At 40.2% G+C, this 19,241-nt stretch overlaps 1 protein-coding gene across 1 annotated transcript in view; it reads left to right on the forward strand.

The window, feature by feature from the left end:
• LOC125007621 (F-BAR and double SH3 domains protein 1-like) overlaps window positions 1–19,241 on the forward strand; it is a 63,222-nt gene that overhangs the window by 1,089 nt on the left and 42,892 nt on the right. The window contains exons 2-9 of the mRNA XM_047584338.1: window positions 213–310; window positions 445–490; window positions 852–925; window positions 2,089–2,233; window positions 2,375–2,511; window positions 2,748–2,811; window positions 2,997–3,125; window positions 3,567–3,689. Coding sequence (XP_047440294.1) covers window positions 213–310; window positions 445–490; window positions 852–925; window positions 2,089–2,233; window positions 2,375–2,511; window positions 2,748–2,811; window positions 2,997–3,125; window positions 3,567–3,689 — 816 coding nt within the window. The remainder of the gene's footprint in view (window positions 1–212; window positions 311–444; window positions 491–851; window positions 926–2,088; window positions 2,234–2,374; window positions 2,512–2,747; window positions 2,812–2,996; window positions 3,126–3,566; window positions 3,690–19,241) is intronic.

Raw genomic sequence — 19,241 nt, forward strand, 5'->3', positions numbered from 1 at the left:
ATTTACAATGATGGAAACTACTGGACAGCATATTAACATTGATCTTAACAAGACTCTGATTTTGATAATGAATGTATAACGAATGAAAAAAGTGCATGGAACACTGGGTCGTGTTTCAGTGGACAAAGATAAACAAAATACCTCTCATTCTCATCTTCTATAACCACTTGAGGTAGCTGACAGACAGTACCTAAACCTCTTTGACTGTGCAGGTTAAGGAGAGCCAGCAGGTGAAACTGGTCTTCTCAGAGCAGCTCAGCAAATTGCAGGCCAAACAACACCAGGACATTGAACTGCTGGAGGAGATCAGGTATAATATTCCTTGTGTCTAGCCAGACTGCAAATCCTCCCACAAGATCCAACGAAGCCAGATCGATACAAAAGTGCAAAATATATATATTTATTATTATTATTATTATTAATTATATGCAACATATCTTCCAGGTCCTACAGTAAGCAACGAGCAGCTATAGAGAAAGAGTATGGTCAGGTGAGTGTACATAGTCTATTCTAGTCCACTGTTACTGGCACCTTTTATCGTTTACTGAAAATGCCCATTATTTATTGATTTGGGGTCCCATGTTAATACCCGAGTGCTGTGTTGTTTCTTGAATTGTGTTGCTCCTCACTATACTGTGTATGTGTTACAGTTACTGCATGCTGTTATGCCACTGTTACTAAAACTAGAGATTTCTCTGTATTTTCTGTTTTTGGTAATTTTCAAATTCGTGTATACATCTAATGTACGTTTATAGAGAAAGACGTCAAAATGAAATGACAAGAAAACCAATCCAACACAATGCCTTTCTGTCTTTCTTTGTGTTGTAATGTGGGATTCTGTGCTTTTTCAGGCTCTTCAGAGGTTAGCTACCCAGTACCAAAAAAAAGACTGGCAAAGAGGAAATACAGATGACACCACATCTGGGTAATGCACAAATGCTGCACTATACACAGCTGTTTTATATAGATGGATGAACGGATAACAGTGATGTTATACAACTACAACTGTGTCTCTGCCCAAACTAATGACATTTTCAGCAAGTTCAGAAACTGTGTCAGCCAAAATCTGTGGGCACATGTGCAGAGACTTATGGTTGATATTAAGATTACATATTATTTACACTGGCGGGAGGTTTTTGGGTTTTAACGAAGATCAAAGGGGCTTTTCTTTCTTTCTTTTCTTTTCTTTTCTTTTCTTTTCTTTTCTTTTCTTTTCTTTTCTTTTCTTTTCTTTTCTTTTCTTTCTGCAGTTTGCTCTCCCTGTGGTCATGTGGGTATACTGACAGCACCCTCCCACGGTTTAAAGACAATCATATTAGGTTAATCAGTGGTTTTAAAATGCCCATAGGTCTGTGTGTGAGTGAAAATAGTTTGTCTCTCTGTATTTCGCCTATGATACACTGGCAACCTCTCCAAGGATGTACCCTGCCTCTTTACCCAGTGATTGCTGAGATAGGCTCTGGTCCATGCATGGCCCTTTAGAGAATAAGGTTAAGAGAGGACACTAGATCGTGAATATTATTTATGCAGATAAAACAATTTGGCTTTAGGTGGTAGCGTATGATAGTTTCTTCCATTCCACATAGATAAACCCCAAACACTAAGCCATAAGACTTCAAACAGGTCCACATTGGGTATCTAACAGCAGGCTTTTGGCAAAATCTAAATCAAAGTTTTTTTGCCGGAATTATTACTGAAATGAAAAAGTAAGTTTCAGCAGATTTGGAACAAACTACAAAGCAAAACTACATGTGCTGGAAAGTTGATCTGCCTTCGAGTCTAACAAACTACTACCATTAAATAGAAAGTAACTCCCTACCTTGTAAACAACATAGATGGTCTTTTATATTCAACTTTTATATTGCGGTTTTCTTCCGATTGATACTTAAAACATTTTACAGTCACAATGACACATCTGTCCATTCATTCACACCAACACACACACACACTCCAACACAGGGTTCACTGTCTTGCTCAAATGATCCAATAATGAACACAAGTTTTATCTGCTTGATCACTTTCACTCATAGTACTTGTATGAGGGAGGCTAAATCAGTGATTGTCTGGGACTGGGGTTTGTGCTTGCAGGGGTGCGTTTGCTGTATGGCGGTCTGTAGTAGATGCTTCAGCTAAGACTTCCACATTTCGCCTTGCTGCTGTAGAGGAATACCATCATCTGATTACACAAGCCTCCAAAAGTCTCCACAATGCAAAGGACATACGAGCTAAGAGAGTGAGTCAGTATACACACACAGGGCTCAAACACTCAGAAGATTATAAAGTCCATCAAATAGAAAACCAAACTGTGTGTGTGTGTGTGTGTGTGTGTGTTTGTGTGTGCGTGCGTGCGTGCGTGCGTGCGTGCGTGCGTTAGGGCTTAGAACAGCTCCAGCAGGTACAGGGTGAAGTGGTGGATGCTGTGCGGGAACTGCACAGGGTCAAGAAGAGCTACCACCAACTCAGTCATATCGCCAATGTTGCCAGAGAGAAAGCCATTGATGGACAGACCAGGTCAGTTTGTGTCAGGGAGAGGAATGCTTGGTTTTCCACACATGAAAAACCATAGAGAAGTACATTTCACCTTGAAAGGCAAAATGACAGTATTGTGAATGTTTGGTGTTATTAAATAGACGAAAGGAAGTATTATCAACAGTAAAATAATGTATATGCCCTCATTTATTCTATGACAGTTGTTCAGTTTGTTTTATCAAGGATATTCTTATTTTTTTTACCTTGTTGCCTTTCAGAGCCAAAAAGAGTGAACATGGGATTTTCCATTTTAAAACAGGACTTCAAAAAATGTCTGCTAAGGTAATGAACTGTTCTTAACTTTGGTGCCTATGAGTCTGGCCTGCCTCTTGGCTTGGTTTAGAGTTGGGAATACAATTGCAGTCAACTGTGATGGTTAAAATTAGGTTAAGGGACAATGGTGATATATTATGGCAATGGAATGTCCTACAGAGATAGTCCAACAAATACTGTGTGTATGTTTGCAGCTCACTGCCAGGCAGAAAGAGTGTGACGACCGTTTGACTGAAGCTCGTAATGAGTATCTACTGACATTAGCCGCTGTGAACGCTCATCAGAAACACTATTACACTAATGACTTATCATCTATTATGAAGGTAACACACACTAAATGGAGGAAGATTAACTAAAGCACTGTAAAATCTAGTAATATGGGCTAACTTAAAAAAAGGATGCAAACTCACTGCCAAAAACAAACTAAGTAAACATAATATGGTGAATTCACTTAAACAAATCTGGAGTGAACAATAAACCAGTGGGATATTACAACTCAGCTTCCTTAGAAGCGATGACTCTCGAAAATGGTTCTTCATTTAGTTTTATTCTGAGCCTCTTATTTTAGACTGTCTGTCTATTTATGATGTCACACTGGTTGCCCATTCTACCTACTAATGTTCATATCCAAACATTATTTGTGGGGGCTTGAAAGAGTATGTAGGGGTAGTTTTTCTTGCAGTGCATACAGTACACTTAATAAAAGCTAGTGTTGAAAGTGGTTGTGAAACTAAATAACACTTCTCCTCTACTTCCCACATCAGCATATGGATGGCCATGTGTATGATGATTTAAGACGGTATTTCACCGTGCTCTGTGGGACAGAGATGCACGCCTGTCTGGCCACACACAAACTGTACCATGGCATATGGGACAGTGCTGCTAAGGTCTGTAATATGTGAGCATTAACATATGAACAAACTGATTATTCTCACTAAATACAGTATATAAAGACTGATGGAGTCATTATTTGCATTTTTTATCAGTTTCATTTAAGCTGCAACTATTGGTCACAGGTAAGACAGAAAATGTGGCTGAAATAAAGAAACATGACAGTGTTCAACATCCAGTAATCAGAGATCATTAGGTCCTGCTGTATCTCATTGGGTAAAGAATGCTGGACATGTTGTATAATGTTGCAAGATTAGCTATGCTGACCTGTGCCATTTTTAGCTGTGATTTGCCATTTGTTTATACTAATCTTGGTTGTCATCTTTTAAAAAAAAGCAGCCATTCTGACAACTTCTTTAATATGCCGTCAGTTACTTTGCCAACGGGTGCAGTACATAAAAACACCATAAATGTATTTATTTTTTTTCCAAGATGGCACCACAGTAGGTGGCCGCTTGTTGCAGCAGCTCCGTATGCCTAACGTGTTTCGTGTTGTCTTTATGTGTATGTTTTGTCTACCGGGTAGCATAATGTGCGCCAAAACTGCAGTGCTATTTCTGTTTTTCCTGCACATATTTACCTGGTTCATTACAACAGCTGCCACAAACTCAACAGGCACTCCATTGTTCACACCCATAATCAGCTGTTAGCTCTAAGTAGCGCAGGAAGGTTAACTGGCTACAGGTCTGACTGTCCTTGGGAGCTGAAGAGAAGGAGAAAAGGCTGATGCTTGGGGGTAAAGGAAATGCGCAATAAGAGGAGCTTCAAGCCGATCCTCCCTACCATCATCACCGGGAATGTGAGATCCATCTACAACACGCCACCAAAGAACCTGACTAATGAAGCTAACACCAGACTGTAACACTGCACTAGCTGGTTTTCATATGATAAGAGCAGATAGGACATGGGGGAGAGCGGTAAGAGAAAAGGTGGGGGACTTGTGTTTGTGAATGATGTGTAACCCTGGGAACATCACTATCAAGGAAAAACTTTGTAGTGGGGACATTGAGCTGTTAGTCATTAGCATGAGACCATAGTTTTTGCATGTGATCGTGATAGCAGCGTACGTCCCCCACTCTGGTAATGCTGACTTGGCATGCAACGCCCTCCACTCAGTTGTAAGCAGGCTGCAAACACAGCATCCACAAGCCCTCATCCTAATTACCATTTAACCATGCCTCTCCCACCTCCACACCGCCAACATTCAGCCAATGCATCACCTGCCATACCAGGGGAAGCAAGACACTCGACTATGCTAACATTAAAGAGGCATATATTTTAAGCTGGACCACGCAGGGGTGCACCAACAGCTGTCAGTCTGGCTCCTGGACTTCCTGTCCAACAGACCACAGTTCATGAAGAGAAAGGACCACACAACCAACTGTCACCTACAGAAGTTCTCGGACGACTCAGACATCATCTGTCTTATCAACAACGGAGACGAAAGGAAGTACCAAAAACTGACATTGTGGCCTGGTGCCAGCAGAACCACCTCTGGATTAATGCGAGGAAAAACCAAAGAGCTGGTAGTGAACATCCAGGGAACAGTCATTGAGATAGTAGACTCTTACAAGTACCTGGGTCTTCACCTAAACAAGAACCTGGACTGGAATGATAACACTCAGGCATTATCCAAAAAGGTTGTAATCATGTTTGATATTGTCGTAAAGTTGAGTTTTTAATATGTGGGGTTTAAAAACATCTAAACAAACTGGCATAAGAAAAGGCGTCTTCGTAACCCTGGAACAACACATTAACTGCTCTACGTTACAATGTTACTGTTGCTGTGGCAACATTAGTTCCACTACATAAACTATGTACTATATGATATCTCCCACTTTTAAGTTATTATCAACCATAACCCTTACATAAAGTGCAATAAACACATACAGTAACAGCCAGAAAAGATTTCATATTCAAACACGTGTTGTAAATTCGCTCTCTATAATAAACACATTTACCCTGAAAACATTTCCCTCTATCTAAGGTAGTCCACACAGGATGCCATTAAATGTAATAATAATAATAGATATCAAACTCGTTATGCTATTTACTTAACCATAAATTACTAAATCAAATATTATGACATTAAAATTAATCAAGGCACTTTCACAATCACAAGATGATTTTCAGTTAACATACATATTTCATTCTTTCTCTCTCTCTCTTTTCTGAGTCCTCCTGTTTCCCCAATCTCTCCAAAGGCTATATGATTGACACATCAGTGTCTGTCTACACGACTAGCCTGTTGACTGGTCTGCCTGTCGTCCAGCTCTAGTTCAATACTGTCCTGATGTCTGTGCAGGGGTGTGTGTGAGGCTTGTGACACCCTTCCAACTAGAAGAAACAGTCTCTTAAGTGATAACAGTTGCTGGCTGGGAAATCACTCCTGTACTCTCAGCTGATGAAAGTAGGGTGTCTTGGGCAGGTTGTGAAGACAGATCTGCCTCCTGCTCCTTGTTTTGTGTTGATGATGTATGACCTTGGAGTCACACACTCTTTCGAAACAACTGCTGGTATCACCCAGGTCATAGTGGTGGAAGAGGTCTGGCTCCATGTCTGCGATAGTAGAAAGCTTGTTTTGTCTTGTCACCAGCATCTTTCTATTTTACAGTCTTTCTGTTGGGCCATTTAGATCGAAGGTTCTTCTCGAATGTGGGGAGTGTTGTTCTGATCTTTCATTAACAGTTCTGCTGGACTGACTTCTGTGGTGGCACAGAGAGTTCATCAGTTGCACATGAGGGCTATTACTGGGTCTTCTTGTCAGAAGATTCTCTTCGGAGTCTGTACTGCTCTCTCCGCATGACCATTTCCTTGAGGATGGTGAGGACTAGACGTGATGTGCTTGAAGTGTAGCTGTCTTGCGAGCTCCTGGAATTCTGTGCTGGAGCATTGAGGACCATTGTCACTCACCACCTCATCCGAGATCCCAATCTTTGCAAAGGTTGCTTTAAGTCTACCGTGAGTAATATTCTTATATTACAAGGTAGTTGTTTTTGTTGTGCTCACAGAGGTCAAGAGCTTTTCTTTTCCATGGACAGACAGGCAGAGGTGTAGAGATGAGTGGCTCTTTTTGTTGGGCCTGTTTTTGCTCTTGGCATGAGTGGCATGACATCACTGTGTTCTTGAGTTCTGCAGAGAGTCCTGGCCACTAAACCAAAGATTTTGCTCTGTCTCTACACTTTGTTAGCCCCTGATGTCCATCATGTATCATTTCTGTAGGATGTCGGCTCTCTGTGACAGTGGAATGACGACCCTGCTTCTACGTATGAGCAAACCATCAGCCTCTGATAGGTCATTTTTCACCTTCATATATTCTCTGACGTTTGGTCGTACATTTCCACTTCTTATGAATTTGATGACAGGACTACAGCACGCTGTCAGCTGCAGTGGCCATTTTGATGCTTTCCATCCTACTTGGAGATGCTGGGATGCCTTCTATCATCAAAGCTACATAACACTCCACCTCGCTATGTGTGTCAGTTTCTTCTTTTGTGTAAGTTTGTGGGCTTCGGGACAAGATATCAGTGAGGAGGAGAGCTTTTCCTGGAACATATACAGCAATTGGTTTGTACCTCATAAGCCGCATTAAGAGATGTTGACATCTCAAGGGAACATTATTGTGGCTCTGGCTGTTGATGAGTGGCACCAATGACTTGTGATCAGTCTCAAGCCTGAATTCATCTAGGCCTCACAGATACTTAGAACTTTTCACAAGCCCACACACCACTTCTTCTCTATCTGGGCATAGCGTGTTTCAGCTTCTGACACACGTCTGGAGCAGTAGGCTACTGGCTTCCACTCTTCTCTGTGGAGCTGAAGCAGCACAGCTCCCAGTCCATAACTACTGGTGTCTGCAGATACAGCTGTGGGCTTTGTGACATCATAAAAGGAAAGAACAGGTGCTTTTGTCAGCATTCTTTTAATGTCTTCAAAAGCTGACTGCTGCGAGTGCCCCAGGTCCAGATGTTCTTGCTCTTTAGCAGCTCAATGGCTGTCCCACCACTACAAAGGCTGGGACGAACCTCCCCAGGTAATTCACCATGAAAAGGACTCTTTTTAGCTCCTGCACATTTTCAGGCGGTGGCAGCTGGTGTATAGCCTCCACTTCGTCAGGGTCCAGTCTGACCCCTGACTGATCGATGAGATGACCCAGGTAGCATAGCTGGCTCTGCCTGAGGTAGCATTTGTCCTTGTTGAGTTTCAACCCTGCCAACTCAACATACTGCAGCATCTTCTCGAGTTGGGTATCTTTTTGCTCCATCAAGGTCCCATAGATTAGGATGTCATCCATGAAGACTGCCACGCCTTCCAGTCCTTCTAGAGTCTCCAGCATCTTCTGCTGGGAGATCTCCGGTTCACTTGTTATGCCAAAAGGTAATCTTTTGAAACATTATCTGCCAAATGGTGTTATAAATGTTGTCAGCTTGCAGCTGTCTGGATGTAGAGGGATCTGCCTGAATCCACTGGTAGCATCAAGGGGAGAAAACACAGTTGCACCACTCAGCTTGACTGTTATCTCATCTGAGGTAGGTAGGATGTAGCGTACGCGATGTAGTGGTTTTTTTTTAACTTTTTATTTATTTACATGTACAAAGAACATGAGGTCATCATGGGCGATGCAGTTAAAATCATAATCAAAATAATATTCTTTTACACTTAGATACATACACATACATCATAGCCTAATGTCGCACTATTTAAGGTGCACACACAATCCCAATTTTTCCCAGCGTTCCATACATTTCTCCAACTGAAGTCGTAAAACCAAAGTAAGTCTCTCCATACAGTAAATTTCTTGAATGATCCAGTGCCACTGGGCCAATGTTGGAGGATCTAGTTGCAACCAACTTCTGGTTATGGCTTTCCTACCACTTGCCAAAGAATCTTCAACAAGTACGAGTCTAAATCCACTATTATTTTATTTATTTCAGTTGACATCTCCCTCCAAAATAACTGGATTTTCGGACAGGCCCAGAATATATGAAAGTGGTTAGTCATAGGGGCTCCACATTGTCTCCAAGCCTCGGCCCTGTGTGCCTGTTTGCAGTGCTGTTAATTTAGGAGTTATGAAAAATCTCCTTATACTCTTCCAGCCGAACTCTCTTAAAGATCTTAAATTTGCAGTGGTTGCTTGAATCTCACATATTTCTATCCAGGTCTCTTCAGGTATTTGTGTGTCTGACTTCTTCTCCCATTTCTGTTTAATGGGTAACATAGAGTGATTTTTAAAGGCTCGTATACTTCCATGTATTCTTGAGACCAACGTCTTATTACCTTTCTTTTTACATGCCTCATGAAATATAGAAATGAAATTGTGTACTTCTCCTTGATTTGTAATTGTTAATTATAATAGTCTCTGACTTGTAGGTATCTATGGAAGTCCTGCTTCTCCAGTACAAATGTGTCTGAAACTAGCTCATAACTCTGAAACTCACTGTTTGAAATGAGGGAACAAAAAGATGTAATACTTCTCCTAACCCACAGTTTAAAGCCCCCATCCAATCTGGGAGGTTCAAATTAAGGATCATATGCTATTCAATTCAAGACTCTAACTTGTTTCTCTGTTTGCAACTTCTTCAAAACCTTAAAACATAGCTTAAGAGTGAACACAGTCCATTGATTCAAGCTGTTATAATGTCTTTCAGCTTGGCTTTTATATCCTATTATAGACTATATTGGAATTTTTAACTGTGTAGTTTCCAAGCATTTCCATTTAGATTCATAATTTGGAAAGCACCAAGATACTTTCAGATAATGTACACCTCGTCGGGCATTAACCCTGACTTATTTTAGTTAATATCTGAAGATCTTTATGTTCCATGTGTCTAGTTTCTAATGACTTAATTTCCTCGTGTAGTTCAACAAGTCTTCTCTGTTTTTTCTTTTTACAAAAAGCCGCGAGGGCAATAATTTTGCCTCAAACAACTGCCTTTGCTGTGTCCCATAAAATATTTGGAGACACCTCTCCATTATCATTATTTTGTAAATATGTTTCAAATTCCTGTTGAATCTGTTTCTGCACTGTTTTGTCATTTAAAATGCTCGTATTAAGTGTATTTTTCCGTTGCTTAGTTAGGTGCAGGGTTAGGTACACCCCTGAATGATCAGATACATCCATGTGCCATTCTGACTTATACATAAATAAGTAATCAATTCGTGAATTTACAGGGTGTGTTTTAAATTCGGTGACATGGGGAATAATAGGTGAATTGTTTTTCTCCTGGATGAGACTCTCTCCACACGTCAATGATTTATAAGATGAGTAATAGGTATTTTGAAAACCAAGTTTTTTAAATTTTTCATGTTCTACTGAAGACAGATGAGTCTCTTGCCAAAAAACTACCTGCAGCTTTTCTCATTTCATTTTAGCTATAATTTTACTCCTTTTGATCGGATTATGCAGCCCATTGACATTTAGTGTGACTGTCTTTATATATATTCCAACCTGTGTACACCTATGTAACATTACCCACATTCTCTCGAACAAGAACAGTAAACAAAAAAACAGAAAAACAAAAACCAAAGACTTCAAGTCTGAAGTTCAAATAAAACCTCAAGAGGAGATTCCCTCGTCCATTAAGGGCCTCTCATCAGTATCAGAGGAGATACTGTGCACCAGTGACAGTAAACAATAACATTTATTCTCTTTGCAAATTGGCAGAGTTGAGAAACACAGGAATTATCCCGCAGTGTGTGGAGATGTTTAGCCTCAAGCGTTTCACTCGCCAGCTGCAGATGCCCCAGGTCCCACTACCTGTCTGCGGCGATCTGCACCTACCTTCTCCCATGTTTCCAATCTCTGCTGCTTCAGCGCTGCAGAGTTGGGCTCCTTAACGTTCTCCATAGGAAATCCTCTCTTCTTCAGATCTTTAGCCGTCTCTACTGTGCTGTCATAGATCTGTGTGCCACTGCCGTATCCCACTCTTCAATGTCGGATATGTGCTGTTCGACAACGCCAACTCTTGCTATGGTGGCTTGTAGCTCACCTGTAGCCTCCTGGAGATTCCAGTTGATTTCTTCTCTAAACTCGTTCAACTCCTTCATGTCGTTACGAAAGGAAAGTCGAAATTCACTCATTTTACTTTTAAGATCCGACCTGAGCGCACAAATCTTGTTATAGATGGCCTTCATGACGGGGTTAGCTTCTTCCTCGTCAGCGCTGCCATTGTTCTCATAGATTTCCTCGTTGCTGTAGTATGTTTCCTTGACAGTCTCTCCTTTATCACGTCTTGAGCCTTGTTCACTTTTAGTCTTTTTTTGATCTGATCACCCACTTCAATATTTGTATTGTACAGGTACACAGTTTTTTCATATTGTTTTTCTTGACCACATTAAATCTGCTGGGTGTACTCTTACCAAGTGGTAACACACAGAACACTAAGATGTTTGCTGTACAGAGTTAGTCAGAAGTTAGTGCTTCTAGCTCTGTACAGTGAACATAGCAGTGTTCTGTGTAAAATCAGATTTAAGCACCACTTACATTCTTACAATGAAACAACACTATCCTATAATAATAAAAAAGTCTGTGATAACAAGCGCGTGCATGGAAATAAAGTGTTAATAGATGATTATTTGTACTTAAATGATGTGAAGGAGGTAAAAGTTGCAGGGAAATACTCTGGTAAAAATGTAGAAAAGGAAGAAGAAGAAATGTGTTTTCAACTTAGTCTGCAGGATTTTCACAAAGTCACTTTAGACAAAAAAACTATATTTCTACTTTATCCTGCAGCCTGATTAAGTAATTTTCATACTTATTTATAGTTTTTCTTACTACACACAGATGTTCTACTGTTAACAGATAATTATTTGTTCTACTTAATTATTTGTTCTCAAATTATGTGCAGGGGTTAAATTATGGAGGTAAAAGTTCAGGAAAATACTCAGAATACTGATAAAAAAAAATAAATCTATTCAATGACAAAAGATGATATACAGTTTTTTTTTTTTTTGTTATTGGGGGTTGGCGGCGGATGGGCGGGTGCCCCACCCGTGCCACCATGGAAGCCCCGCCACTGCTGCCCAGCCCTCTCAGTCTCTGTGACCTCATTCACTGACCTGCTGTGACATACTCTGGCCCAGTGTCCCATTCTGTGACAGTTGCGGCAGGTAGCTTTTTCTGCAGGACACTTTTCATCTCTGTTGCCCCCTCCCTTTTCTGTCCTTTGACTTGCCTTGTTGCCGTAAACTGTTGTAAATTGCACCTCCTGTACTGATCCCGCAGCGTCTCCTTGCAGACTCACTTGTGCTGCGACCTCCTCCGACTGTCTGACGGTCTGTATTGTCTGTATCAGCGTCAAGTCCACCATCAGCTGCAGCCTGCGGGAGAACTCTTTATTCAGTATCCCGACAATGATGCGGTCGCAAATATTTTCCTTGCGAGTTACTCCAAGCTCACAGTGCTCTGAGAGATCATACACTCAGAAAAGTTTGACCATTGTCTACTTAAAAAAATGAAGGCAACAAAGTGACACTTAATATAATTGAATAGATTTTAATTACTTCAACTCTGATTAAAAACTAGTGATTTAATTAAGCAAATTTAAACAAAACTATTAAATACAAAATAATGGAATCAATGGTTGAAATATTTTGAATGTACTAATAATATGGCAAATGTTGAGTAAATCCAAATCAATTATACAGGGAAAACTGATTAATATTTACTAGGTATCCGAAAGAAAGTAATTTAGATATACCAAATATCTGTGAAAAAGTGATTTATATTTACTAATTAATTAGGTGGAATTTATTTAGATTTACTAATTATGTGGATGAAATTGATTTCTATTTACTAATTTTATGGGCGAAAATGATGCTGTCTTTCTAAATATCTGGATATAATGATTTAGATTCAATATATAAAATGAGTTACATCAACTCATAACTTAGAACAATGTTACATAATTCAACACATTTAAACTGAAATTGTTCAAATGTTCAAATGAACTTATAATTGGTACCACATGACTTAAAATCTATTTAATGTTATTGATTGTCACTTTGTTGCCATATTTTTTTCATGTTGAATCTACTCAATATAATGCGTTCTTTTTGCAAGAACTTACTGGAGGGCAGTTAACAAATTACCTTATTTAGAATAACAGCAGGTAAACATTTATTTGTGCAACTTCGTTTACACATATATTTTGAACATTTTTCAAAAACATTTTTCGTGTAAAATGCCAAAATACAAAGAAATCCTGGTGTACAAAACAGAATTACAACAGCAAGCCCTTCAAATGAGTATGACAAAATATATTTTTCTGAACACATTTCTGGAGAAAAACTAAGGATTTGAGGCAAGCCAATTGCACAGGTAGATTCCTCAGTGTCAGATCAGTAGCTTGTGCTCACAATTATCAGTAACACAAAACAGAGGTAAAGACCCAGCAGAATATTGTCCACCTTCATAATATAGCTGTGGGTTGCTGTTGCAAGAACAACCAGAAGAATCATGAAAAATAACAGGAGTGTCTGGGTTTGCCCCTGTGAAAGTGGACTATGTCACTGGCATCCATGTCCTAAGCTGGTGGCAAAGTGTTTCATCCATCAAGAAGCTCTATGTTTTCAAGACACAACTCTCACTGTCCTGGTTATAGTACAACATTATCATTTACTCGTTACTTCTGGAATACCAAGCTACAAAAAGTATAACATCACACCCTTCAAATGAGTATGGATAACATTATTTCTGAACAAGACTTGAACAATTAAATGCAGCACAGAATAACTGAGCAATCCAGTATATTTAGGCTCCTTTTCTTAAGCCAGTAGCTTGCTCTTGAGGCTGTTCACTTTCGGAGAAAACTTTGAACAGTCCAGCTTGAGGAAGAGTTTCTGAAAGGCTTCGAAAGTGTACCTGAGCTCCTTGGGATAGGCAAGATTCACTGCATACGTCAAACCAACAAGCATAGCACAAGCTCTTGGAATGTTTCCCAGAGCGGTCAGGACCTTTGTACCATCTATCACGATTCCGATGTCCTCTGTACCCTCTGACAGATTAGTCTGGATGCTGTAGATTTTCATCTTTTGTACAGCAAGGTCCTGTGCCACACTGTCTTGATCTGCATCCTAAAATAATGAGAACATTTTGTATTTTAGACTATACAGCTAAAGGAGATGGTCCTAAATAAAGAGATTGAAAGAGAGAGATATGCATTTCAACTTACATCATACTCTTTAAAGAGCTGATCGGCAGATTCCCCAAGGTACAACATCAGACACCGGATGACAATGTCTCTGGTTATGTTGATGTTAGGATTGCTTGGAGCCTGAAATGGAAAAATAAACTGTCAATGATCCTTTATGTGCTGTTTGAGAGACCAGTCCTATGGAACACTTCCTGTCTTAACTGAGGTTTTCAGAGGACTAGCTATGAGTCCAGAAAGTCACTGGTCCTGGAAAAGAAACTTCCATAAAACCAAATTTACAACTATTTTAAATGTTATGTTTATCAGTGGACATATGGTGAGCTGATAGGTGAGTTTTGTCACCTTTGGACAAACTAGCTGCTTCCCTGGTTCTATGTTTTATGATAAGATATGCTGCTGATTGTACCTTCAAATTTACAGTATAAAGTACACTTGAAAGTGGAAATATTTGGCTGTAGACTTTCTTCAGCGGCATGGTACCTGGACAAATGTGTGCGAAGCGCACGCTGCGTTTTGAATGTGCAATGGCAACCACCATAGAGACATGGCTGAGATTGCCCATGACCAAATGTTGCGTGCTGTAGTCTGTAATGCTTTAGTAGGTTCCCTTTTGTAGCAGACAAAGCCTTGCAGATCTTACACTGCCATCCCATAGGCAAAAACCTAAAGTAATGAGAAATAAAGTTCCTATTAACTTGGAACTTCAGGTTAAACTGTATCGAATTTGCTTAACCAGCAAAAGTTGATAAAAAGATCATTTTTATATAAGTTATCAACATGGTGTTGCAAAACAGTGAATTAACTTTTACACAATATACTGTATGTGAAATGTAGTATAACAGCATGTATTTAGTAAGTGCAATACATACCTGTGGTCTTTAAGTGTTGATAGATTCTTTATGCACCTAGAAAGAAATGCATAGCTTTAAGTCATTTGGATGAATTAATATTTTAAGCAAAAATTCAGAGGAAGGATGAAATTCAGCCAAACAAGTAATAAAAGTTTACACTTGCTTTGGTATGTACAGTGAGGTCCATAATTATTTGAATGGTAGATTAATAGACTTGGCTGTGATAGACTGTCACACAGTCATCACCTATTCATATACACAATTGTATATGATTTGTAAGGGCCAATAAGGGCCAGTTAAATAATAATAAGTTGAGTTAAAAACAGGTAAAAAAAAAAAAAAAAGAACGATAATAATTTCATTATAATTAATCTAAGGCTTAGAGTATGTTAGTTTAACATACACAAATCATGTGTATAAGGTTAAAAACGTGTCTATGCTGTCACTGTATAGTAGTAACTATGGTAACTGACTGTGTTTACGTTAAGTTTCGAGTCAGAACATGGTGGAAGCAACAGTCTTTTGACCGTGCGTCAGACAGTGTAATTTACCTGTTGTTTTAAGTAAACATCTTAAAAGACAACGGAAGTTGTCATGTCTCGTCGCTCGCGTGGAAAAAGAGTGTTTTTTCCCGACTGACTCCAGAAGTCGTACAGTAAAGAAAGAGGAGCTAACGGAGTGCCAAAGATGGAAATAGTAATTAGTTAGATTACCCCGTTACTGAAAAAAGTAACGCATCACTGAATATAAGTCACACCGGTCTATAAATCGCATTTATTTTTCAAACATTTAATTAATAGCTGGTTCTCATATAGGCTAATGGCCATGGCTTTTTTTTTTTTTTTTTTTTTTAACGATATAGCCTACTATAAGCCGGGTCAAAACAACAACTACAACAACAAAAACTACTCGCCTGAGGGACAGCCTTGCACTTCGGTCTCTGCTTCGGTCCCGACCAAGCTCCGGACACGGAATAGAGGCCGACCACGGACAGCAGAACACATACTCTGAATTGACTGGGAGTTAAATGCTACGGCACAACGGAGACAGAGACCCAGGTCACAGCGCAGCGAGGAGAACAGCACGTGAGGAAGATGAAGATGAACTACTGAATGAGTAGTGTTGGGTCTTTCACGAATGATTCGAGTCTTTTGAGTGAACGAACTGTATCAAATCACTTTATGAACTGATTCGTTTTTTTCTCAGTTCTGTTGAACAGAGCTCAGCCGCGAGCACGTGGCCCGCGCGTGCATTCTCTCACCCCTAAATTCCACCGGGTCTATCTGCGTCGCTTGTTGGAAGCGTTGCGCCATCGCAAGTAATACGCGCCTATTAAAGTCAATGTATCAACTTTCACCGGCTCCGTAGTACTCCATTTCAGAAGCGTTCCAGAAATGTCTTGACGCTCGGCCACGCGAGCATTTCGCCCCTGTTCTATTTTTGACGGTCGATGCGAGCCACACGCGCCAAGCTGGACGGAGAGCAGATTATTTGGACAGGAAGTCAGACAGAAATTGCAAAGCAAATCCGCTAGATCAACATTACGCATCATTCCGTAGCAGTTCTAGTTTTGACAGAGGCGTTGCTAAACCGAGCCAAGCTCAACAGAGCAGAATGCATCAGGACAGGAAATCTGACACAGAATCAACGTAAAACACTTCCGCCCCTTTCAAAATTAAACACAATACGCCATTCACGTAGCCTTACGACTTCACATCAACATTACATCATGGCCGAATTGAAGTGGAACAGCGTAAAATCATTTATGATACAACACGGACAATACAAGAGAGGACAAAGGCTGGAATGTAATCCCACGGTCTCGTGTACGTCCAGGATTATCGCGTGATCTCGTGGTATCGCGTGAATATGGCCGTTTCGCAAGCCAGCGCTACGCTGCCGTTCCGCGCCCGTGTCGCGCCTGGTGAGTGTTGACGCGAGTGGAGGACGGACCAAATACGCGACGCTTGCGCAGCGCGACGCTGACGGACCCGGTGGATTTTCGGGGTAACTCGTGACTCTTCGTGAAACTTCGGCCAGTGATGCAGTTAGCCGGCAGATAGCGCAGGGAGACGGTGTGTGTGTGTGTATGTGTGTGGTGTGAAGAAATATTGTATTTTACACCAGACGTTACAATGCTGCCCATTTGCTTGTAAATTATTATTGTTATTGAGATGTGTATTAATACTCTTCACTACAAATTAACTTCTGTCATTAACAGACATAACACCTACTGCGCAGCGTTGTATGGTATGGAAGACTGTGATAACCGGTGTTTTATATCAGTCTCTAATAATTTTATCTTATTTAGCAGGCTAATCTACAAGCAAATGTGCAGCCTTGTAACGTCTGGTGTAAAATACAATAAAATAAACATCACGTAATGTGCAGCAGTGATATAAACATAATATATAAATATAATCAAATAAAAGTCACATTACCGTTCACGCCGTATTTTCATGCACAATGGTTCAGCCAGTTGTTCTGTCTCTCTGTCCACCCCGTGTGTCTCTCCATTGAGCTGTTAAGCTAGGAGCGCCCCCTTCAGGTTTGGAGAACTTCCGTTTGTAGTGACCGGTTATGCAGCGTTTTTCGTCTGCAGTTTCTTGTTTTGCAGATCCTTTCTTGGTTTGCAGATCGTTTCATGGTTTGCATCGTTTCTCTATTTTCAGCGCGTTTCATGATGACGCATCCGTCTTTGTTTATTGCAGCACGTTTTTTTTTCGTTTGAACCACGTTCCTCTTTTTGTACTTCGTTTAGACTTGTGTTTAAGTTTGTGATTTTGCATCGTTTCTGTACTTGAAGCTGTTTTCTCGAATTGAGACGTTTTTGATTGTTGCCGTCCGTTTGACCCTTGTCGGTCACCGTAGGGTACTGACTGACTCGATGAACAAATCAATGAAATAAAGGAACAGGGAGAATAACGGTTTAATTTAATTTGACATATTTATTCATATTTAAACAAGGGCTCTCAAATTTTGAATTTAGCTTGGAGTAAGATTTTTTTTTTTTTTTACTCGGTGGTAAGTAAACTTAAACGGGGCTGATGTTTTTGACCTTCTCATTATCTAGAACCTCATTCTTTATTTTGATTATATAAATGTTAATAATGTTACATGATATTCGCACTTCTAAATAGATAAATCTCGAAAATCTCATCTGACTGTCACACGTCTAGACAAAATAATAATAATAATAATAATAATAATAACAGAAATGTGTAAGAAAAAATAAAGGAGAAGAAGCTTCAAACCGCTTTAAAATTTACCCGTGACGAATAAGTTGTTCTGACAGCAGAGGCCTGTATCACGAAGCAGGATAACGAGTTTAGCCAGGTAACTTCAGGGTTAATCCTGAGTGTACGGTAACACGAAGCTGGATTAATTCTAATCGAGCTACGTTACCATGGTAATTTACTCTGAACGGCAAACCTGCTTCAGGTCAGGGTAACTTTCAGGATTTATCTGAATCCGATAAAAAAAAAAAGCTCCACCCACCGGCCAATCAGCTGTTCGGGAAAGAATCACGTGCTCTTTCATCGTAGACTCGATTGAGATTGGAGCCCAAATCAGAGAAGAGTGTAACGGCGTGAAGCCATCTTTCAGAGAATAATCACACAAAGAAGAGTATATTTTAGCCATTTGTCCCCGCTAAACTCAAACACAGCTTAAAATCAGGATAATTTCATTCAGGCCAACAACTTGATGCATTGATATGATGTAATTGTGGCATCAGCTTCCATCTTTATTGTAGTCCATATAACATTATAGAATTAAGAAATCCAACTCCCCTGATGAAATTATATTTTTGTGCTTGGTTTTTATCTGCTCCCACGTTCTTTTTACTCCAGAGGGGTTACATCCGGGGGCATGAGACTAATTGTCATACACGCGATTCATCTATGTAGCACAGTGATTGGGTTTCGTGGCTTCGTTAAATCTAAACTAATTGAGCTATTGATGTGTAATTTGCGCATCTATGCAATCTGCATCCTTTACCATGCCTTATGGCTTCTCTTCAATGCAGCCGCGGTGTTTGACTTTTCGAGATTTCGAGTGAGATTTACTTTTTCTTCTTCATATTTGAGTACAATCAGTCTTTGCTCATCGTAGGACACGTATGCTGTCCTTTTTGCTGGCGGATCAGCGCTCATGATTGTGATTGGTCTGCTGCCTTGGAACTCGCCCTTATACATGCGCGTTCACCGATTCGCAACAAGACAAATTTGGAATGATTTAGCGAGTTGATAATCAGCGTCGTGATTTGAGGTGCCCATACACTTTTCATGTGTGTACGGTACCGTTTAAAAACTCTAGCAGTTTGCCCAATAAATGGACCCTGTTTATTTTTCAGACTTCACACTGATATAAATGTAAATGACAGTAAATTGGTGGGTTGCCAACTCAGTCTCCCTGTGCCCTGTCTGCTGATCTGCCCATTCTCTTCACTGAAGTGCTTTTTTAAATGTCCGCGAATGACTGCCATCTGGTGGCCAGTCTCTTTTTGTGGAGGGAGCAGGATATAAAAGGGAGGAGACTGCGT

The sequence above is a fragment of the Mugil cephalus genome, chromosome 5, assembly GCF_022458985.1.
Source record: "Mugil cephalus isolate CIBA_MC_2020 chromosome 5, CIBA_Mcephalus_1.1, whole genome shotgun sequence".
Lineage (NCBI taxonomy): Eukaryota > Metazoa > Chordata > Actinopteri > Mugiliformes > Mugilidae > Mugil > Mugil cephalus.